Genomic DNA, 24,371 nt, shown 5'->3' on the forward strand with positions numbered 1-24,371 from the left:
TCCTTCTATTAATCAGTTATTCCCTCCCTCTCCACTATTCTTCCCCCCTCTTACCCAGAATGCAGCGCAGGCTGAGCAGGCTCAGCTGAGCTATAAAAAGGCATTGAATGGGGGAGGGATGGCTGCTGTGCAACAGGAACTGTGCAGTCGTACGCACACAGGGATCCAAGGAAAGGAAGCCCTCTTTGGAAAGGGATCTAAAGCCACAGCGTGGAAGAGAGGTCAGTACAGAGGACGAAGGGCTCGGTAAAGGAAGATCAGGCAGGAATGTCTGTGTGACAGTAGTTATTGCTTTGTGAGAGGCAGTGACAAACGGAGATGGCAGAGTGGGCAGAGCTGTTTATTGGGATATAAAGAGAATAACAGGCTGAGTGTAGTTGTCAACTGTCATTTGGTTTCTACAGACATGTAGTGAATCAGTTCAAATTGATACTGAGATGAGCAGGTGTTTCTGTAGTGCACAGGCATGTAGGTCTGGTCATTCATAGTGATGAACTGGGAGGGCTTACATGATTACCTTCTATATAATTGAACATCACAAACATATTCTTGTTTTCGTGTCACTTTCCATCGCAAAGACCTGCCCCCTTTTTATCAGTGCATAGACAATACCTTAAACCTGCACCCAATAAAGGTCATTTTCATGCAGTTCTCTGCAGCCATTCCACTTTCATGCCTCTAAGCCCACATAAAGGTCATTAACAGCTGGTTAGTGTCAACGTGTTATTGATTCTGCTGCACAATCAAGCTACCACTTTGCAGTGCAACAGCATAATTTCTCTTTCTCCATCCGTTCACAAACATCATGGAATGTCTGTAAGTGCACTGACATCAAAGGGTCCCTTAAAGGGACCGCACGCTTAATTAAACTCTAGAAAGCTTAACTAAATGGTGCACTGGGATGAATGCTCTAAAATATTATCAACCCTGTTTTCAAGTCCAGTCGCTTGAAGAGCAGTTTGCCAGGACTCCATCTCCATGTGCTTAATGGGTGTCACTGTACCCTTTAACAGCTGCAGAACTGTTGTGTCTTTTTTTAGCAAGACTGCCTGCATGTTAAAAAGTAGTAACAAGACATGTGGGTGTAGTTGTGGAGTGTCTAGTTTTTAATATACTGTTCCTAATATGGGAAACTGACATTACAGATGCCATTCTTTTACATTCTGCATCTAACTTCATCATTGTCTAAGGTATATATTATGTTGTACTCGAGGTGTTTATGAATATTGATGGTAGCAGTTTAAATAGTGGCTCAAAAGGCTTTAAACATGTACAAATATCAGTACATCTATAGTTCCACAAAACATTGGATTATTTTATAGAGCAGATTTATTAGACTGGTCCAAATTACCAAAGAACCAAGGGTCCTGAAGGAAGGCACCATAATTGGACAGACTAGCATTCCCAAAGAGGCACCATGCTGACTCAAATAGCAGCCCACAAGTGACATTTACACTGACCTCAGGGTCAGTGTAAATGTCATAAAACCAGACACCTGAGAATACAGCACCATCACTCTTGAGGTACCGCAAATTATATTAGTACATTTTCTTTTTCTTGTATTTCACAGTAGATGAACTGCATAAACCTGTAACACTCATTAATGGCTAAAAACTGTAATCAGTGTGAACTGGAACAGTGCAGAAATGTTGACAATGGAGAATAGTAATTTAAGAGCCAAATACCTAAAAAGGCAAGAAGTCACAGTTTTCCTTGGAACTTATGTTAATCAAGGCTTTTTAAAGGTCATACAATTGATGCAGTATAAGGCTCATCCCCCAAAATGTACATTTTTCAAAATTCTAATTTTTATGCATTTTTCAGTAAGCTATTTGGCCATTCTGTTTTCTTTCAATCTTCTTTATTTTATATAACCAGACTTAGGAGTTTCAAAACAATGTTTTTGTAAGCCACTATCCCAGGCAACGTGTTGCACAGGCTTGTCATGGCAAAGGCCTGGGGCCCCGAGATAATTTTCCTTTTCTTTTTTTTTCCATCAGTAAATATTTTGCAACCACCGTTTTTCAAATAAAACTTATAAGCCTGTATTTGGTAAGGGAGTTTAATGTGCTGGATTTTTGTGTCTGTAACCAAAGCACATCTGTTTGAAAACAATGATATGATACCTTGAGCCTAACCCTTGACCACAAGTATGTCAAAACATATCAGCAATTCATAATTGTATTCTTCATGCCTCCTTCTTTGTTTTTGGTGGTGATTCAGTGATTGTGTTGCATCACTACAGTCAGGCCTGGCATTCTCGCTTCTTTCAGTCTATTTTTGTGTGGATTATGATACTTAATAAATAATGCTGACTATGTAAGGACAAATAAAATACAAATACTGTTTTTGCAAAAAAACAACAACGTTATTTTCATTGCAGATCCTCAAAGTAATTTTTTTATTAGCATTTTGAAGTTATTGTAATTTGCATGTGTAAAATAAGCTTATTTGGGTTGGGCACCAAAACTGACTTTACCCAAGGGCACACATCCTCCTCGATCCAGCCCTGGCTGGCACTATGTCCTATCTATCTGTGTGGCTATGAAGAGACAGCTGGAGTTAAACAGACCAAAATGTTTTGAATTTCAAATTGGCAAACAAGAAAATACTTTCAAAAAAATGATTTTTCTCAATTTCTTTGGTGACATATTTGACTTAACAATTTGGGATGATTTAAAATGATAGTTTATTAAAATGCACCATAACTGTAAAAAAGGATAAAAATACTTTTTTTTTTTAAATGTACACAAAGTTACAGCAGCTAGTGAAGCTCTTTCAAACTTCTTGAAAACTTGAGACATAGGGGAAGCTTGCACTTGAAGACATCTGCTGAAACCATAATACTTCCTTATTCTTCTGTTATCTGCACAAAAAAAAAAAGTCTAAATCTGTGTGGCTACTGTCCTCTTAAGATACACTGAGCACATATTAGGTAGAGATAACACTCCTCTGTTAGCTAAACATGAAGGGCTGGAAATGCTGCAAAGTTGCAAAAGAAAAAAGAAAAACCCAACTGTAAATAGAAAAATCAACTGTCTCTGCTTATTCAAGAAATCATAAGTTATTTTTATATATTACATAGTTATTTTACATTAAGACACTTATCTAAAACTGGCTGGCCAGGCAAGGAAAGCATTGATCGGAGAGGCAGCCAAGATGCCTGTGGTAATTATGGATGAACTGCAGAAATTCAAAACTCAGGTGGGAGTATCTGTTGAAAGGATTGCTATTGTTTATGCACTCCACAAATTTGGCCTTTACTGAAGAGTGGCAAGAAGAAAGCCATTGGTGAAAAAAAGACATGAGAGGTCCTATTAGTAGTTTGCCACAAGCCATGGAGAGATTACAGCTAACATGTAGAGGAAGTTGCTTTTGTCAGATAGAATCATAATTAAACTTCCTGGTCTACATGCAAAACACTTTGTTTGATGGAAGACTAACACTGCACATCACTATCAACACACTATCCCTATGATGAAACAATATGGTGGCAGTATAATGCTGTGGAGATTCTTTTCCTCCGCTAGAACACAGAAGCTGGTCGGAGTTGATGGGAAGATTGATGGAGCTAAGTACATAGCACTTCTGAATACATGCTACTGGGTGCCAAGAACTTAAGCAAACCCTTTCGAATGACAAAGATCCTAAACCAACAGGTAGAGTTGGAATGGAAATGTTCAACTCCAAGCATAGTCATGTGTTAACATGGACAATCCACAGAGGAGTTCATTCAGACTTTCTCAGATGCCATCCATAAGATCTCACCACTGTTTGACCAATATTGCAAAGAATAATATGTGAAAATGCCAGTTTTCATATGTCTACTTATCTATAGCCAAATAAAAAAAAAACAAAGTCAGAACAGAAATCCCAGTGTGTAGATTAAAAGTGCTCAAGTTTACACGAGACAGAGGGAAATAAAACACAAACGGAGGCAAAACAAACAAAACTGTGCTGTATTGAAATAATACCACAATGGTATGGTCACTATCAGTGGCGATTGCTCTAAGACTGCAAGGGAAGCACAGCTTCCCCTAAAATGTCAAAAAATAAGTGATCAAATATAAACTGTTGTGTTTACATGTCTTTGACTAAATATGCAATACAACGCGCTCAATTTTTGGTCAGAATCAGCTTCTTATCACTGGTAAGGACGCGGCTTTCCTCTCACTCATTCCCGCAGCTTCACAGTGCTTTAAACAGTGAGTTCAATAGCGAAGTAAAAATGCTGGGCTTTGTCCCGCCCATCGGACGCTCAGCGTCTCTGGGGGTCTATGGGGCAGTGGGCTGGCCTCGGCTGACCCAGACGCTCAGCTTCTGGATGATGATTGGATGATCTGTCTGTGGCTGAATCCCTTTTTGATTGACAACGAAATCAGCGAATCAGCGATCTTGAAATTGAGCTTCCTCTCCTTGAACGACCAGCATCCGCCACTGGTCACTACTACTACTACCACATTAATAATATTAATACTACTAATAATATACATTTTATAAAGCCAAAATGCAGGACCTGGCTCTTGTTTGCAATTTATACCTTACTTCTTCTAGCACAAAACCTACCCTCTTAGGGATGAAATAAGACTTTAAACCTAAACTCACACTTATTGTATACTATCATTAAAGCTACATTCCAGATATTCTTGTGAACGCATGTATGAGACAGAGAAGCCTACTGAGTCTAAGAGCAAACATAATTACCTTAGAGAAAAAGCTTACAAATAAAAGAGCAACAAAATGCTATTAAACAACTTTAGAAACAAAGGATGTTTTCAGTTAAGTCATAGCCCACTGAAAGTCCAAATCAATAAAGTTGTAACATTTAAAGGAAAATATTTATAACCATTCATGTTCTGCCATTGCAATACAAGGAACAATCCTGAATTGATTTTGGAAAGTTCAAAAATCAATTGCGAAAACATAACATTAGCCATTTGACAGACTACAGCACCTATATAATACTACATACTTTCTGTGTTTTATTCTGTATTTACACTAAATTGTAGTAGTAAGAATAAAGAAAACAAGAAGTAGAATGACATTGGTTTCTTATATGTCTTTTTTTTTTTCAAATTTTAAGCATCATTATATCTGTTTAGGGTTATTAGTTACTTAAAATGGGTTCGATTTTAACTATATGTCTTTTTTTCTACAGCTGAAGAAAAACACTCCACAAACGCAACACGATGGCAGGTAATCAATACACGTGTTTCAGTAAAGTGATAAATGCTTTACTGCATGTGATCAATGAGGTGAAACTTGTTCATTTGTACTTTCATTAGTAATCTAATAGTATTTAAGTAAAGTAGACATTGACAACAGCTTTTTTTCATAGGTCTCTATTGCCCTCTTCTGGTATTTTTACAGATTGCAAGGAAAGTCCTTACATTATTAGAAATATTTCACTTATGTGTGGAATTTTGCGGTTAATATAGAAATAAATCATTATCATACCACAAATTATATATAACAATTTATATATATTTATTATCATCTATGCAATCATTCAATTAGGTTTTTTTTTTCTGCACTGGTTAAGCTTATGACTTTTCCTGTAGTTCTTTCTTTACTCCTTGGCTGCATAAGATAATTAGATAGCAACAGTTGCCATGTCAACCCAGTTTAACTAATAGCACAAAGCCACTTCAAGGGAAGCAGAGCCAAAACAGCCTGTTGCACAAGGAGACTCTTTGTTCTGCAAAATTAAAAATGGAACATAGGTCTACATTCCCCTCACAAGATGGTTTGTTACCTAAATCGTGTTTTGTGGATTTAAATTTAGATTTGATGGAAAGCCACCAGTGTTGCATATGTGTTTTTAGCTCCTCTTTTTGATGTGTATTGCAGACAAAATCAAGGATGCTAAGATCATCTTTGTTGTGGGTAAGTACTCTAAGCAAATCCTAACATTTACTACCACTTGTTTCTTTTCATGCATGTTACCATGTTGCGTTTTGTGTTAATATCCTTAGGCGGGCCTGGCTCTGGAAAGGGCACCCAGTGTGAGAAGATAGTTGCAAAGTATGGCTACACTCACTTGTCTTCTGGAGATCTGCTGCGTGCTGAGGTGGCCTCTGGCTCTGACAGGGGCAAGCAACTCCAGGCTATCATGCAGAAAGGGGAGCTTGTACCCCTGGTAAGAAAGCATCCAATAGTTTTTAAGTAATGCCTCATTCAATTCAATTCAATTCAATTCAATTCAATTCAAAGATACTTTATTGATCCCCGAGGGGAAATTAGAATTCCAGTACAACCCATCCAAACATACATCATGACACAAGACAGGGGGGGACGGGTCACCGAGGCTTTGCTGCCCGCTCACAGGCGCTGCCCTTGTTAGATGAGAAAAGAGGCCACATTAGGTAAGTAGAGGAAAAAAAATCATATTTCACACTTTATCCTTAGCAGGATACAGTTTGAGATTGCAAAAAACCTCAGCACAAAGAAGCAACAAGTTGACAAAACAACATCATGCCAGGAACGGTGAAGGTGGTGTGAGGGGTGCATATGTTTATCTTGAGCATGTGTGTGTGTGCAAGTGAGTGTGTGCAAGTAAGTCCATGTAGCACTGTCACAGAGGCCATTGTCCTTGATGGTTCGTTGGAATGTTCATCAACCGGCCACAAAGTTCTGAGCAGGTCCACAAGTGTCCTCAGGGAAGGGAGGGAGCAGAGGGAGCAGAGCGTCATGTTTACATAACTTCCAGGAGAAGTTGAAGATAACCAGCCATCAAGGCCATGCAGGGGAGCCAGATTCGGAAAAACAATAATTATTTGGGTTAGGCTGACTCTTAATTTTCCGTCAGCCTTGAGAGTCTTGCTGGTGCTTCACAAAGGCAAATCCAAACAGCCAAATTCCTGGTCTTTCTGCCAGATCCGAGCGAACAACTTTCTCCAAGATTTATCCCATTTCACCCCTGAGTCCAGGAACCGCAACCTGCCTGCGATCCTAAGGATCACATCCAGTCTGCGATTCAGCTCACGTAACATCTCAGTCTGAGTGTTGATCGCCTTGAAGATCCCATCACATGTGCCAGGCAGCCTTACAATGGCCAGAACAGCTACTGCCAGGTAACCGCTGACTCCAAAAAGCAGAAATCCTGATATCAAACATCCAATTATATACACATCTGCCACATCCTCGACTGACATTATCGACAAACACACAATCCTCCACTTCCAGGAGTCCATTGTGTATCCAGAGAAAAACGTCCAGTCCGGACAAGTTGGGCTCTCCTTCACCCTGTCTTCTCCTCGAGAAAATTTGATCAATTGCATTGAGAGACCAGCTGACCAGATCCATAACTCAGAATTTGGAAGATATGCAAAAAGAGGCTCCAAAGACAAGACACAGAGCTGAAGCAGGGCAGATATGGGAGGGGGTGGGAGACAGAGAAAAAGCGTCCTCCTCCACCGAGAGCAGAAAGAAAGATGCATTTTCTGTTAGAACTGCTATGTTGGGGTGTTACGTGGCTCAGTGGAAGAGCAGTCACACCATACAGGGGTTGGACAATGAAACTGAAACACCTGGTTTTAGACCACAATAATTTATTAGTATGGTGTAGGGCCTCCTTTTGCAGCCAATACAGCATCAATTCGTCTTGGGAAAGACATATACAAGTCCTGCACAGTGGTCAGAGGGATTTTAAGCCATTCTTCTTGCAGGATAGTGGCCAGGTCACTACGTGATACTGGTGGAGGAAAACATTTCCTGACTCGCTCCTCCAAAACACCCCAAAGTGTCTCAATAATATTTAGATCTGGTGACTGTGCAGGCCATGGGAGATGTTCAACTTCACTTTCATGTTCATCAACCCAATCTTTCACCAGTCTTGCTGTGTGTATTGGTGCATTGTAATCCTGCATGCAACAGTCTGGGTGGTACGCTTTTTTGGGGCTTCTCCACGCCGTAACTCTCCCGGATGTGGGGAAAACAGTAAAGGTGGACTCATCAGAGAACAATACATGTTTCACATTGTCCACAGCCCAAGATTTGCGCTCCTTGCACCATTGAAACCGACGTTTGGCATTGGCATGAGTGACCAAAGGTTTGGCTATAGCAGCCCGGCCATGTAAATTGACCCTGTGGAGCTCCCGACGGACAGTTCTGGTGGAAACAGGAGAGTTGAGGTGCACATTTAATTCTGCCGTGATTTGGGCAGCCGTAGTTTTATGTTTTTTGGATACAATCCGGGTTAGCACCCAAACATCCCTTTCAGACAGCTTCCTCTTGCGTCCACAGTTAATCCTGTTGGATGTGGTTCGTCCTTCTTGGTGGTATGCTGACATTACCCTGGATACCGTGGCTCTTGATACATCACAAAGACTTGCTGTCTTGGACACAGATGCGCCAGCAAGACGTGCACCAACAATTTGTCCTCTTTTGAAATCTGGTATGTCACCCATAATGTTGTGTGCATTTCAATATTTTGAGCAAAACTGTGCTCTTACCCTGCTAATTGAATCTTCACACTCTGCTCTTACTGGTGCAATGTGCAATCAATGAAGACTGGCTACCAGGCTGGTCCAAGTTAGCCATGAAACCTCCCACACTAAAATGGCAGGTGTTTCAGTTTCATTGCCCAATCCCTGTTTGCTCAGGTTACAGTCGTCGACGCAATGTCCTATGGTCGATTCCTGGCCCCAGGCCGTTTACTCCATGTACTCCCCTTCTTTCTCTAACCTACTTCCCTGTCCATCTACTGATGAATAAAAGCTACTAGTGTCAAAAGACCTTAAAGAAAAAGAGCTGCTATGTCATAGTAAATGTTTTATCACCTTTGATGTCTGCTTTCTAGGACACAGTCTTGGACATGATTAAGGATGCCATGATCGCCAAGGCTGACGTCTCCAAGGGCTTTCTCATTGATGGCTATCCTCGTGAGGTCAAACAGGGAGAGGAGTTTGAGAAGAAGGTGGGAATATTCATGGGATTTAAGATATATTTCTGCAGCACTCGTTCCAAAAAGCGTAATTTACCAAACTATCTTTGACCTCAGATTGGCAAACCCTGCTTGCTGCTGTATGTCGACGCAAAAGCAGAAACCATGGTCAAGAGGCTCTTGAAGCGTGGGGAGACCAGTGGCCGCTCCGACGACAATGAAGAGACCATCAAGAAACGCCTGGACTTGTATTACAAAGCAACGGAGCCAGTCATTGCTTTCTATGAGAGCCGTGGCATTGTGAAGAAGGTGTGCATGACACACACAATGTTGACTAACAAAATGTAGAATATGTTCGAAACATAGACATCACATGATGTGTTAATTTTTAACCTGCAGGTGGACTCTGAGCTGGCGGTGGATGACGTCTTTGCCCAGGTTTCCAAGGCTATTGATGCACTGTAGTAAAGCAACATAACTGGATGAGCTGTGTCTGGATATTGTTTTCTTTTGAATTTATGTATGGATTTTAAAAGGACTAAAACATGACTAGAGGATAAGAGAAACATTAACTTTTCCAACAGGCTGCCATTTAGAAAAAAAAACAAACAAAAAAAAAACACCAGAGTTCAAATCAAATCAAATGAAAACAATTTATTGTTATTTCACTGTATCACAAATAGTTAATCACAATTTGGGACTTTGTTTCTCTGGGATGTTTCAACAGCCCAATGTCCAAAATGATTAAATACCTAGAAAAAACATAATATTAACAGCCGTTAGCAGTTTAACAGCTTGAGCTAAAAACTGTGCACCAGTCTGGTAATTCTGCTTTTGTTGTTGTGGCACAGTTTGCCTGATAAGATCAGTTCAACAAGCTAATGGAGAGAATTTTGGAGCTCTTTCGCAATACTTAGCACCCTGTTACTGCATTGCAGCAACTCTGAAACAGGTCTTGGACAGTCGATAGGGACACTCCAGTGACCTTTCCCCTCATTATCATCTTGAGGGCCCTTTGGTGTGCCATGCTGCACACCAAAGGGTGTGCATTCAGATGCTGCATTTTATATAATCATTTATTGAATAATGATGTGGGGCTTCACCACTAAAGTAACAAACACCTTGCAGAATATTTTAGTATTTAAAAAAACAAATACGCTGCTTCATTCCCACTTGAAGGTTGAGCATTTTGTTTTTGGAGTCAATTACAATTGATCAATCAGCTTTAATGCTCAAATCACAAATCTTCTTCTCATGCAGTCCATTGCTGCAACATCTCTTATAGAAAGAAATTCACTGTTTTTTTATTTTAGCTGTGCCAAACAAGAGATACGGATGTATTACACATTGACATTGATAGATGAGAAAATGGCATTCAAGTTATTAAGAATTACTAGAAAAAATATCACTTTGGGGAAGACTTTGCACATTTTAAAACTTTTATGCAAACTTAGATCTGTTGAACACATTGAAGATGAGAGGACTTCAAAGAATACAAAAAGACCACTTTATTGCTGCAACATGGCTCCTTGATTCATTTAATTGAGACAAAATGCCAAAATGGGGTTAGTGTTTACAGAGGCAAAACTTTAAAAAATTTTTAACCATCACAAACTTTTCATTTAAACTATATTTAAAACACAGACATTTTGCACTGTTTTTAGTGCTGCAGTATGTACACCTGTGAAAGAGATCTCGATAAAGTTGTAAATCATAAAGATATTCAAGATAATATAAACTCGTATAGTTTGTTGTGAATTTTGCAGTGGAATATGTTTTTCACTATGTTCCTAATTTCCATTTTGTACTTTTTAAATATTCTTCATACTGACATTATTGGTAATTCTGGACAAACGCCTAAAAAGGGGTCAACAAGGCAAATGCTTTCTAATAATAAATCACAATGAGGACGCTGGAGAATGTAGACACAACAGGATGCAGGACACCCTGCAGCAGCCACAGTTCTCCTGTGTTATTCCAACAACTCCTTTGAGGCCCCAATGACCAGCTGTTCTTCCTCTGCCTCTCACCTTCCTCATCTTTCTCTCACACAAACACACGTATTTCAAGCCGGGGCTGAGCCAACATTACCGCAGGTATCCGGACTTTTCTCCAAGGACAACTCTGATCATGACTCTGCTCAATAGGGATGAGGAAAGGGAAAATGGCCTCTGAAGGTGGACGGGATGTGTTCATCGGAAAGTCAATCAAGAGAAGGCGTCTGAAGAGCTTTCATGAAGTCACTGAGGATGCTGCTTGAATGCTAGGAATGTTGTTCTTACTTCTTAAAGGTAGAAAACAAAGAGGAAGAGTTCAGCTTGCAGTGGATTTTAACACGTACAACTACAAAAAAACATGGCATTTAGATTAACCTGCAGATCATGGATCTAAAAAAAAAAGATAAGACATCATTCAAACATTCAAAAGCATTTGAAACGCTATAACACCTGATGCCTTATAATCTTATATTCTTAGGATGCATTTTTTTTAGTGCATGCTAAGATTATTACTTGCTGTTTATTGCAAAAGATGTTTGTTGTGCAATCACAGAATAATTTATTATTACAAAACAACATACAGCAACAGCAAGTAGCATAGATCTACTGTATTTTGTCAGGACTACACATTTCTGTTGTTTCATGTAGACCTTTCTGCAATGTCACAGTAAGAGAAAATGTATTATTACCAGTATTATATTGACTACACTGCCAGCAAAATGAGTCAAGAGCTCTCCTTTTTGATTAAATAAAAATATATTGATAGCCCACTAAAATTTTACTCATAGAAAAATCTGAAATGTTCAGGATTTATACGTGAAAGTATTAAACTGCAGTTTTTTAATCAGCCACTTGAGGTTCCGAAACAGAGAATATGCTCCTAAATGCATACTGAAATGTCTAAAAGGAAACAAAGCAGACATCTCTCCAGAGATAATAAATGTGAGCAGAGTAATAGGAGGTAAAAACATGTTTATACTTACATTTTACTTTTAAATGGTATGGACCTCTTATACTATGCTTAGTAATCAATGGAAAAATATTTATTGCCATTACAGCAATTAAATCATTTTTATAATGCAAGCTTTGGTGATAAGCTAAACATCTTTGAGGTTGTAAGACATCCTTAAACAATATTTGAACAATGCTAATCTTAATTCCCTCCAAAGAAGTCAGGACTCTGGCTGGGCCACTCCAAAACGTTACTATTTCTTCTAGTCAGAACAAACATGCTGGTAACATTAAAATATTACCATAAAGCTAAAGCTGCAAGCAGTGTGATTACTTTTCTATCTATGCAAAAACCTAAGGTGCTCTTATGCCAACTGATGGATGTTAATCTCTGTACAAAATATATCGCATGTCAAGGGAGACTGTGAAATGAAAAAGAAAATTTAAATGATTCATTTGCTGAATATTGGACTTCCATATAGCATTACACTGTTTGTTTTCTCAGAAGTAAAGTTCAAATTATTTGTAATACTCTGCACAAATACATTTTTAGATGCCCCAATCTTCCACCGGAAAAATTTTGAGGGTATGCAAGATGAAACACTGAAGTAGTGTTTTGTGCATATTTTTTAAACCATTGAATATATATTGAATATTTATGTATTACATTTATTAAAGGGGGCTGCACGGTGGCTCAGTTGGTAGCACTGTTGCCTTGCAGCAAGAAGGTCCTGGGTTCAATTCCCAGCCGGGGGTCTTTCTGCATGGAGTTTGCAGGTTCTCCCTAAAAGAAGAGTGTTTTTAATACAAAAAACGTCAACCTTCAAATAATCATGTACAGTTATGCACTCAATACTTGGTCGGGAATCCTTTTGCAGAAATGACTGCTTCAATGCGGCGTGGCATGGAGGCAATCAGCCTGTGGCACTGCTGAGGTCTTATGGAGGCCCAGGATGCTTCGATAGCCGCCTTTAGCTCATCCAGAGTGTTGGGTCTTGAGTCTCTCAACGTTCTCTTCACAATATCCCACAGATTCTCTATGGGGTTCAGGTCAGGAGAGTTGGCAGGCCAATTGAGCACAGTAATACCATGGTCAGTAAACCATTTACCAGTGGTTTTAGCACTGTGAGCAGGTGCCAGGTCATGCTGAAAAATGAAATCTTCATCTCCATAAAGCTTTTCAGCAGATGGAAGCATAAAGTGCTCCAAAATCTCCTGATAGCTAGCTGCATTGACCCTGCCCTTGATAAAACACAGTGGACCAACACCAGCAGCTGACACGGCACCCCAGACCATCACTGACTGTGGGTACTTGACACTGGACTTCTGGCATTTTGGCATTTCCTTCGCCCCAGTCTTCCTCCAGACTCTGGCACCTTGATTTCCGAATGACATGCAGAATTTGCTTTCATCCGAAAAAAGTACTTTGGACCACTGAGCAACAGTCCAGTGCTGCTTCTCTGTAGCCCAGGTCTGGGGAATGCGGCACCTGTAGCCCATTTCCTGCACACGCCTGTGCACGGTGGCTCTGGATGTTTCTACTCCAGACTCAGTCCACTGCTTCCACAGGTCCCCCAAGGTCTGGAATCGGCCCTTCTCCACAATCTTCCTCAGGGTCCGGTCACCTCTTCTCGTTGTGCAGCGTTTTCTGCCACACTTTTTCCTTCCCACAGACTTCCCACTGAGGTGCCTTGATACAGCACTCTGGGAACAGCCTATTCGTTCAGAAATTTCTTTCTGCGTCTTAACCTCTTGCTTGAGGGTGTCAATAGTGGCCTTCTGGACAGCAGTCAGGTCGGCAGTCTTACCCATGATTGGGGTTTTGAGTGATGAACCAGGCTGGGAGTTTTAAAGGCCTCAGGAATCTTTTGCAGGTGTTTAGAGTTAACTCGTTGATTCAGATGATTAGGTTCATAGCTCATTTAGAGACCCTTTTAATGATATGCTAAGTTTGTGAGATAGGAATTTTGGGTTTTCATGAGCTGTATGCCAAAATCATCCGTATTAAGACAATAAAAGACCTGAAATATTTCAGTTAGTGTGCAATGAATCTAAAATATATGAATGTTAAATTTTCATCATGACATTATGGAAAATAATGAACTTTATCACAATATGCAAATTTCTTTAGAAGGACCTGTATGTGTGATGCCCTGCGATGGACTGGCGACCTGTACAGGGTGTACCCCGCCTCTCGCCCATAGACTGCTGGAGATAGGCACCAGCTTCCCCGCAACCCACTATGGAATAAGCGGTAGAAAATGACTGACTGACTGACATTTATTAAAGGCCGATTGTTGTTTCTCCAGAGGAGGCTGACTCTTATACCTGAGTAAATTCTCCAATAATCTACATTTATACTTCCAAAGCTTACAATTACCAACATCAGCTGCTAAATATTCTGAAATTAGAAGCATATTCAGAGCTTGTTATTTCAGATGTGCTTTAAGAACAATGAATTTTCAGAACATTCAGAGTTGCTTTTGATTCACCTGTACAGTTAAGGGTTAATTTGCTGCAGGTGATTATTTTCTAAAAATCGAAGTGTTTCATGGTAAGCATGAGAACTGTTTAGATTAGAGGACAACAGCCTACGTAGTTTATTTAAAACAAAAGCTTTTAGTTGAGTGTAACTTAAACATTCAGTGTCTCAGGGTTTCCATGTGGGGCCGCTGGTTAGTTATCAATAAAAGAGTGATCTAGCATCATTATTTGTCACTTACTCTGATAAATTGCCGCTACCATCACTTAACTAAAACTGTACTTTAATCCCATCCCATCAACTACTTTCATAAATGAGACTACTTCGCAACAAGCACCTTGTCAAATGGTTCCCATAGAGGACTGGAGATGTGCATTAAACAACTTTGTAATGATGATGGACCTTTGTTAATCTTGTATCAGTCTGGGACATTTTCAGTGAAAGCCCAAGCGTGAGACCCCGCTCAACACCCCCAAGAGGATGAAGAGGAAACGAGGAAGCCGGCACAGACTCTTTATTCTCTCTCAGCTCAGCTCTGCTGTAGACTGGCTGTGTGCTGGCTGGCTGGCTGGCTGGCAGCACAGAGACCCAGTGGCACCGTGCGGGAACCAACATCAGCTTGTGATGAAAGACGGCGGCCGATTGTTTCCTGTTATTGAAAAAGTACTCCTGGGGAGGGGAGGCTCTGAGATGCAAGGCAGGCTCCAGTGAAAGGGAATGCCACTGAAGTAGTGAGCTGCTTTGGAAGTGTCCTTTGGTGAGGCACAGAGGTGAATTCCAACCCTGACATATTCCTCATCAGCTAAATGTAAGCCAAGCGAGTCAGTTGAAGATTGCAGCCATTTATGTACTAGATATTATAGACAGGAATACAAGTAGAACAAAACTGGCCCCTCTTAGGGTTAGGTCCCTTGTGTATTTGTTTGAACATGCAGCTTGATAGAATGAGGTCAGATTTGTGGAGTTAAGACATAAAATATCATCTAGGCTGAAAACATAAGACTTTCTGAATAACTTTAGGCTCCTATTTGTCACATTTTAACATGATCATGCTTCAACTCTGCACAGAGGATACTCTTGGACTGCTGCTGTTACCCACTGAATGTATACTGACAAAAAAAGAGTTGTCAATGCTGTATCAAGTTGTGCTTTCAGATGACATTATCAGAGGTGTGACAAAAACACTGGTGTATAGAGTGATGATTTCCCCCATGCCGGTTCTCAGTGAGAAGGAGTCCCAGTTATATTATAAATAGTTGTGGAGACTTGTTGAAATATTTCTCTGTTTATATTTTATTCAGTTTTTCCCCTTAACCAAAGAGCTTTGTGTGGTGAGTTGAGTCAATGAAAGGATGACCTCTCTGAGTTATTTCATAGTTGAAAGGATGTTTTGTCTACCATTTTGCAGCTTGTTCTCTGTGATGATGAATCAGCCAATGAAAAACATTGTACCCTGAGAACCTCAAGCTTCTGGTACATCAGATAAACAACACATATCAAATATACATACCCTTGAAAATGTATTTACATTACAACAACAAACATGGGTATTTTATTGTGAAAGAACAACACAGTGCAGAATTGTGAAGTAGAAGGAAAAGGATACATAGTTTTCAAAATGTTTCATAAACATGTGTGGTCTGCTTTTTTATTCAGCTCCTCAAAGTTAATACTTTGGAGGACAACCTTTTGATGCAATTACCACTGCAAGTCTTTTGGGATATGTTTTTATCAAAGTGCACTTCTACAGAATGAAACATTCCCTATTTTAGAGTATTTTGCTTCTTTGCAAAATACATTACATTGCTAAAAGTACTGGTATATACACTGCCTGGCCAAAAAAAAAGTCGCCACCAAACAAAGAAAGGTCACACACTAATATTTCGTTGGACCACCTTTAGCTTTGATTACGGCACACATTCACTGTGACATTGTTTCAATAAGCTTCTGCAATGTCACAAGATTTATTTCCACCCAGTGTTGCATTAATTTTTTACCAAGGTCTTGTATTGATGATGGTAGAGTCTGACCGCTGTGCAAAGCCTCCTCCATCACATCCCAAATATTCTCAGTGGGGTTAAGGTCTGGACTCTGTGGTGACCAATCCATGTGTGAGAATGATGTCTCATGCTCCCTGAACCACTCTTTCACAATTCAAGCTCGATGAATCCTGGCATTGTCATCTTGGAATATGCCCGTGCCATCAGGGAATAAAAAATCCATTGATGGAATAACCTGGTCATTCAGTATATTCAGGTAGTCAGCTGACCTCATTCTTTGAACACATACTGTTGCTGAACCCAGACCTGACCAACTGCAGCAACCCCAGATCATAGCACTGCCCCCACAGGCTTGTACAGTAGGCACTAGGCATGATGGGTGCATCACTTCATCTGCCTCTCTTCTTACCCTGATGCACCCATCCCTTTGGAACAGGGTAAATCTTGACTCATCAGACCATATGACCTTCTTCCATTGCTCCAGAGTCCAATCTTTATGCTCCCTAGCCTCACTGATTAGATTTCTACACAGCTGTTCAGTCCCAATCCTTGAGTTCCCTTCACATTGTGTGTGTGGAAATGCTCTTACTTTCACTATTAAACATAGCCCGAAGTACTACAGTTGTTTTTCTTCGATTTGATTTCACCAAACGTTTAAGTGATCACTAGTTACGATCATTCAGGATTTTTTTCCGGCCACATTTCTTCCTCGAAGATAATGGGTCCCCACCATCCTTTCAGTTTTTAATAATGCGTTGGACATTTCTTAACCCAATTTTAGTAGTTTCTGCAATCTCCTTAGAGGTTTTCGCTGCTTGATGCATGCCAGTGATTTGACCCTTCTGAAACAGACTGACATCTTTTCCATGACCACGGGATGTGTCTTTTGACATGGTTGTTTAAGAAATGAGGAGCAACTCATTGCACCAGTTGGGGTTAAATAACTTGTTGCCAGCTGAAACATAATCGCCCATGCAGTAATTATCCAATGGGAGGCTCGTACCTATTTTCTTAGGTCTTGGTGATGTGAGAGTTGGCTATAAGTAGTCATGGAAACACCTTCCACTAAGCTCTCACTGTATTTGAGCTGATCTAAAGGCAACATAGAGTATGGACCTCTGTATCTATTGACTCTGCAGAAAGCTCACGACATCTGTGCGCCTTGTGGTTTAGACTCCTCTGACCCCTCTGAAGGTTTTATGTGGTTTACCACTAGATCATAAATTGCTGTCAATCCCAGTCACTCACAGTTTGATATGATACCACTAACAGTTCACTGTGGGGTGTCTGGTATGAATGTTTGTAGAAGCTGTTGGTATGTTTAGGTGCTTGATGCTATAAACATCTGGGCAAAGATGTAATATCTAAATTAAATAGTTTGGATATGTGGTGAATTTTCTTATCAAAGTGAGAGAGATGTCAGCTCATTAACAAGAGAAAGACCGGACTTTATCTGTATAGGTTTATTCAAAGGCATTCAGTGTTTGAATGACTCTTTCACTGGACAAGTCACAGTAGCAGGACAATGAACACAAATTACAAACCATATTTAGAAATACACACACCTAATAAAATACACACACCTAGGCTAACACTGTAAATAAGAAATATTTCTTGATGTTTTGTCTGGTGAAATAAAGGTTTAATAATAAAAGAAAACCTAATTGGGGGACTCTCTTCACTAATTAGGTGACTTCTGAAGATTATTGATTGCACTGGATTTTATTTAGGGTAGTCGGAATAGAGGGGACTCAAATCAAATGCAAACTACTTTTTTCAGACACAGTACCCCTGCAATTTAAGAACATATTAGGACTTGAAGAGATATTTTGTGGGCTTTTCTACAATGATTAATCAAATTACCTGTTGTGAAAAACATGTCTTCTTCACTCTAACTTCTGATTCTCCCCTTTTCTAAAGCTGTCAGTTTTATAGTGTTTATGATTTAATTGATCTGTGTTCAAAATCACTATCTTATTTCTGTCACTACCTTATTTCTCTGTCTGATGGACAGACTCTTAAGTGTCTCCTGCAAATTTAGACACCTAGTAGTGTGGTTGCACAATGATCTTTTTTTCTGGGTTTTATTTTTATCTAAAACTAAAAGCTGTGAGACTGTACACCCATCATTAGACATGTTTTTCTATATAAAAACAGCAGCAATACCTGCTAACCCATTTTCACTAATGGACTCACTAATATCTTTGGCTTGTGAATTGCAAGTATAGACCATAAAATATGGCAATGACCTTTAACTGATAATAGGTGTGTAATTTTCTGTAATAGCTTTGTAATTACACAGAAAATGCTCGCCTGCAGGATACAAAACTCACTTCAAAATTACAAGATTGCATGTGAGTTTGAGGACAATAGAGTGCCAGAAATGAGAACTGATGAAACAGAGGCAATAAAAAAGCAGACCACAAAAAAGGGCCAACATTTTTGCATAATCAAATCATAGTTGCTGGGGGCTGAAGATTGGAGGAATTATTTTGAGAAACAGCATGTAGACAAAAAGAAAAGCACAACCCTTTTAGTCAACGTCTAACCAATTTTTTTCACATTGTAACATGAGAGGTGGCAACAAGAGATCATTATTATACAAACTCACCACAGGCTGGTAAATGAAATTGTAGCTGTCATTATTATTGTTATGGGCTACAGTGCAATGTGAGGCCGTTTTCTTGCAGTGTAGCAGAATGTCCCCAATCATTTTTAACACCTATAGATGCAGAGATATTTATTGGTACCCTGACAGCCTATTGAAAAAAATGTTCCATCTGTCCTGAAATGTGATGCAGTTAAAATCAAATGTCCAATGTAGACCTGCCTGTCTTTAGAGTGTGAAAGAGTAAACAAACAGAATTATGAAAAGAAATCCATTGCTGTTTAATGTACAAAGATATGGCAAAAAAGCAAGGACAGATTTGTTAGTATCCCTAAAGAGACTAATAATCCTTGCACTTTAGCCATATTTTTTGATCAGAAAAATCTATGGCAAAAGCTTTCTAAGGACCTCAGAAAGAAGATTATAGATATAAATCATACAGGTAACCACTAAAGAGCCATCTCCAAGCAGATTAATTTCTCTGTGACTCTGATGAATGTGATCAGAAGATACTGTTGTTAAGGGGACTATTCACAAAAGAAAATGCAATCCCTGGTATATTAGACTGACAGTACAGATAATAGAAAAAAAAGAATCATCATCTAAAACAATTCAAGCTGAACTCCAAGAACAAAGTGCTTAATTTTCTTATTGCAACATCCACTGCCTGTCAAACCATACTGGGCTCTATGGAAGAAGACCAAGGTCCAAGAGAGTTCCACTACTGACAGAAAAACACAAAAAAGACTGATTGGAATTGGAAAAAAATGCATGTTGACAAACCCTAAATTTTCTGCAAGAATACCCTTTGGGCTGATGAAACAAAGGGCACAGCTTTTTGGCTAGTTCCATCAGATTTAGGTTTACAGAAGGAAAACTGAAGATTTAAAAGAGAAGAACACGATTCCTGCTGGTTTGGGACTGATTTCCTTATCAGGCAAGGTCATCATTGAATCTGTGTTGGACACAATAAAGGCATCCTGGAGCTAAACATATTGCCCAGTGTCAGAAAGCCAAGTCTCAGTTTCTGGTCATGAGTCTTCCAAGACAATAATAAGCAAAATATCCTAGTAACAAAATATCCTACTTCATTTAACATCTATAGAAAGGTCTGGAAATGTCAGTGTTGAGATACCTTTTAAACTTGAGACAGTAAGAGAGGGCCAACTGCTATCTCATTTGCATGTAATTATATTTTGGCAGTGATTGGTGCAAAAGGCGCTATCAAAACATAATTAAAGGTGACATCTTGTTTGTCCATTCTATTTTATTATGGAGTTTGAACGAAACATGGAAGACTCACCACCCCGTCTCGTCCAATAACTCCTCACTGGCTGCCCCAATCAACTGCAGGTCTGCACTCCTCCTCGGCCAATCATCTCCAAGGGCATCACTTTTAAAGACCATCTGCATGGAAGACACCACTCTTCTGCAGAGCTTCGACGATCAGCTGTGACATGTCCAACTAGTTTCTGGCGACTCGGTGGTTCCCCGCACTGTTTTGTGATGAATTCCGCCCTCCTTTCTCCTCCTCCGCTTGTAGGAGCGTTCGACTGGCCTCCTGCCTTGATGGCCCTTTTTCCCATCAAGCTCCGGGCATGTGGAAAGCGCCTTAAGAACTCCTCCAATCCTCCTACTAACGTTGCCGAGGTCGCCCTTCCTTCACCCGGCCCGGCTTCTGCAGTGGTTCTCCTCCGATCTCTTCTCTCAAACTGATCTTCCCCTGGCTCCGACGTCTTCTTTTACTCCGGTCATCCCACAATCTTCACTGCTTCATTCATCTTGTCCATGGATTCTCTCCAGAGTTTCATATCTTCTTTTACTCAGCTTCTCCGGTAGTTCGCCTCCAATTCTGCCACATCAGTATTTCCTCTTCTCGCTCCACCAACATTCAACCCGCTCCTTGGCCCCTCCCACTGACAGTCACCATCGCAACGCTCGTCCTGACTCGTCTCTAGGGGTGAGATGTATCACTTCATTCTCTTTTCTCAACTGTTTCCTCATCCATATGCCCTTTAAGCACGATGTGTTTCCCACTCCTCGTTTATATTCAGGTAAATCATATACTTCCATGCTAACTATTCTAACATCTCACTCAGGCTCTGCTCCAAATCCTGCAGTGGCAGCGCATGAATATGGTTTCTTTCATTTTACTATCTCCCGAGGTTGACCACTGTATTGCATTCCCTGATGGCTTTAATGCTGTGTGTAAATTATCTACTCCCCACCTTTCTAAGAATCCTCATGGGCGAGCTTTTGGCCGCCTTTAAGCATTTCAGAGACATCTTCTGCTCTGTTATCTGAGGATAAAATAAGCGCTATACCTATTCCTCTCTCATCATCGACCTACATTTGAAACATGGCTTCCAGATTTTTCTATCAATATCACAAATCCTTCTCTGCCAAAGCTGTATCCACACTCGCTCAATCAGGAGTTTGCCTAGACTGGTTTATTCTCACCCACTAAAATTTTGTCATGATGCAAGCTACCTCTGATTCCTGTGGCTCAGTTGGCCTCGTTTCAGTTCCTTATGATCTGTACCATCTCGGTTAAAAAGAGGGTCTCTCAAACGGATGGTTCTCAATCCTTTCGTTGTCAGAGCCTTGCATGTGAACACATCGTTATAGCTCAAAAATATACAGAATGTAAATACCTTCAGCAACTTTAACAATATGCTGCTTTAAATCTTTTATCTTATTATTTACCATAAATGAATTCTACCTTTAAATATTTACAACCCCCGTTTATCCTTGACAGTCTTTCACCTGAGTGCTTTTACCATATATATTTATTAATTTGTAACCATCGCCCTCTATAGTTTCTCCGTACAATAAATTAAATGCAATGCAAATTATATTAATTGTCTGTGACTTTACTTAGCTTATAATATTAAAACTAGTAAACTTTCATATTAGCTCCCTCTACTGGGGGGATGTACTTTTAAAAGCAACCTGTTAGCTCTGTAGAATATCTAAATTTTCATTTACACATTCGAACTTTTATACCAACATTCTTCCTTTATTATCCAGACGCTAAGGAACCATTTACTGTTTTAATATACCTCTTATCTATATCTTATCCCGTCTAATCATGGAGCACACTTTCTCTCTGCGTATTGGGTCGGTGCTGTGTGTTCAGTTTGAGACAATCGATTTACAGCACCTTCCTGGACAGTTTTGTATCTCAGGTCTAGCTCCTTCTACTTTCAAACCTTATTCCTTCGCCTGGCAAACTTTAAGAAACTTAAAAATTTTACCCTGCTAATAACACGTCATCGTACCTGGTCTACATTCAGTCCTAGCTTTCATTACTCATTGTTTGTACACCATCGTTTTAAGCTCCCCTACAGCCACAGCTTTTAGCAGGCATCAATTTTTATCAAAAGATCATCTTTCTGAGCCCACTCCGAGCCTTTTTACTCATTACGCATTAACTTCTCCTCAAAGGCATCTCGATACATTGCATTTCGCAATGCGCTTAATTCCCCAAGATCGCTCATTTTATTCCTCGCCTTTTGGATCTGGCTAATTCTGTCCCCTCTCTGCTAGATTCGGTTTCTTTAGATGAGGTTGCTGCTCTGATCTGTCTTTCTGGTCCTCTCTCCTGCAGAACTGGAACAGTATATCTTTCTTCTATGATGATGTCGTCACGTCAGCAGATTCCATTCAGTTTTCACGGATGCAGCTCCATCTGTGGATTTTGGGGGATTTCTTCAGGGTGCATGCTTCACTGGCATCTGGCCACCTTTCTTTCCCTCATCCGTATCATCAGCTTCTTATGAAATAATCCCCATCACTATTGCATGCGTCTAGGAAGACCAATGGAAAAGAAAACGCATAGCTGCTTTATCCGACAATGCAGCTGTAGTTGAAGTGTTAAATAAAGGCCGCTCCCCTTCTAAGTCAATCATGCCCTTCATGCGCCGCATCACCTAGCAAGATGTAACTCACAATTTTATCATTACTGCCCGCCATATTCCTAGTCATCATAACTCACTTAACCTGTCAAAATTCCAGGTCTTCCGTCGTCTCTGCCCTTCAGCCAATGTTAATCCAACACAGATACTACTTCTCAAAGTCCTGATACTAGACTAAACTCATTCATTTACTCCAATCAGCTTATTATTATTATTATCATTATTATTATTATTGTAATTCAGGCTTGGCTCCCTCCACTCTCAGGTCTTATTCCTTTGCTTGGCAAACCTTTCAAAATTTTGCATTGCTCATAATACTCCTCTTTACCCCATTTGCATTCCTACCATCTTAGCTTCTATTACTTATTGCTTCGATGTCCGGCATTTCAAACTCCCTTACATTAAGAGTTTATTAGCCGGCATACATTTCTTTTCAAAAGGCAATCTCTTCGAACCCTCTCCAAGCCTTTTCTCAAATCATTTCATCAAACTTTTACTCAAAGGTCTTCTTCACTCCAGCACCTGGCTTTTAGCTGTATGGCTTCCTCAGAATAGGGGAATTTACTACCCCACCAAGCTCATTCGATCCTCCCACAGACCTAACTATTTCTGACCTAAAGTTCTATCCTGATCATTTTAAAATTCATCTTAAACATTCCAAAGGAAAAGGTCCTTGCTTCATCTTCATTGCTCATTTAAATGGTCCATTCCACCCCTTTCATGCCATGTTTAAATTTGTCATCAAACGCCACAAACTCTTTCCAACCTCCTTGCCCCTCTTCCTTACTCCAGAAGGAGTTCCCATGACTGCTACTTGGTTTCTCCACCATTTGAGACACATTTTTAGTTCAATGCAATCTTCCCTCAGGTCAGTTCTCAGGTCATTCTTTTCGCATCGGTGCTGCTACTACTGCAGCCTCCCACGGAGTTTCAACAGCATCTCTTCAGAGACTAGGTCGCTGGTCGTCTGCAGCATTTGCGTCCTACATTCGTCCCGACCTACAATCTGTTTTATCCGCACAACAATCCATTAGCTCTCAGGTAAGAGCTCCCTCATCAACTGCAGTGGTCGGCCTCTATTCAAATCCTCTTTATTTAAATCCCTTTATAACATGACTCCTTCATCTCAGGTTCTCATCCTCCAACCATTCAGTTCTGATTGCTCCATTCTCTCATTTTCATTTTAGACGCTGTATCCTTTCGCATCCTGTCAGGTATTTGCTCTTCATTTATTCAATTTCTTTAAGTTCGTTGGGGCCATTCATTTTGGTCGCACATTTTGACACACGCAGCTCAACAGACGTCGCCGCTCTGACGTCACCAAGAGTGTAAAACCCAGAGGAGATGAAGTTTCGGTGCCATTTCCAGCCTGTCTCACAGGACAGCGTAATGGAGGGGCATATCTGGAGAGACAAAAGCTCGCAGGCGAACTTTTGCTCCACAAGGCCATTCCCGGAAGAGCTTGAAAGCTGAAAATCTGTCTGATACGAGAAGATCAGAGGATTTATTTGCGGATCGAAGACCACACCACA

The 24,371-nt window shown here is 40.2% G+C and overlaps 1 protein-coding gene across 1 annotated transcript; it reads left to right on the plus strand.

Moving 5' to 3' along the window:
* Positions 1–100: 100 nt before the first annotated feature.
* Positions 101–9,367, plus strand: ak1 (adenylate kinase 1). The gene is made up of 7 exons (XM_047372940.1): positions 101–221; positions 5,159–5,196; positions 5,851–5,886; positions 5,976–6,139; positions 8,801–8,917; positions 9,002–9,193; positions 9,284–9,367. Exons 2-7 carry the CDS (start codon positions 5,190–5,192, stop codon positions 9,347–9,349), a joined length of 582 nt encoding a protein of 193 aa, XP_047228896.1. The 5' UTR covers positions 101–221; positions 5,159–5,189; the 3' UTR covers positions 9,350–9,367.
* Positions 9,368–24,371: the final 15,004 nt, after the last annotated feature.

This window comes from Girardinichthys multiradiatus, chromosome 8 (genome assembly GCF_021462225.1).
Source record: "Girardinichthys multiradiatus isolate DD_20200921_A chromosome 8, DD_fGirMul_XY1, whole genome shotgun sequence".
Lineage (NCBI taxonomy): Eukaryota > Metazoa > Chordata > Actinopteri > Cyprinodontiformes > Goodeidae > Girardinichthys > Girardinichthys multiradiatus.

What these genes read in the sequence shown, in the direction of transcription:
- ak1 (XM_047372940.1), top strand. An exon ending in TAAGATCATCTTTGTTGTGG is followed by an intron (nt 5,887 to 5,975) that starts GTAAGTACTCTA and finishes TAATATCCTTAG; the next exon opens with GCGGGCCTGGCTCTGGAAAG. An exon ending in GCCGTGGCATTGTGAAGAAG is followed by an intron (nt 9,194 to 9,283) that starts GTGTGCATGACA and finishes TTTAACCTGCAG; the next exon opens with GTGGACTCTGAGCTGGCGGT.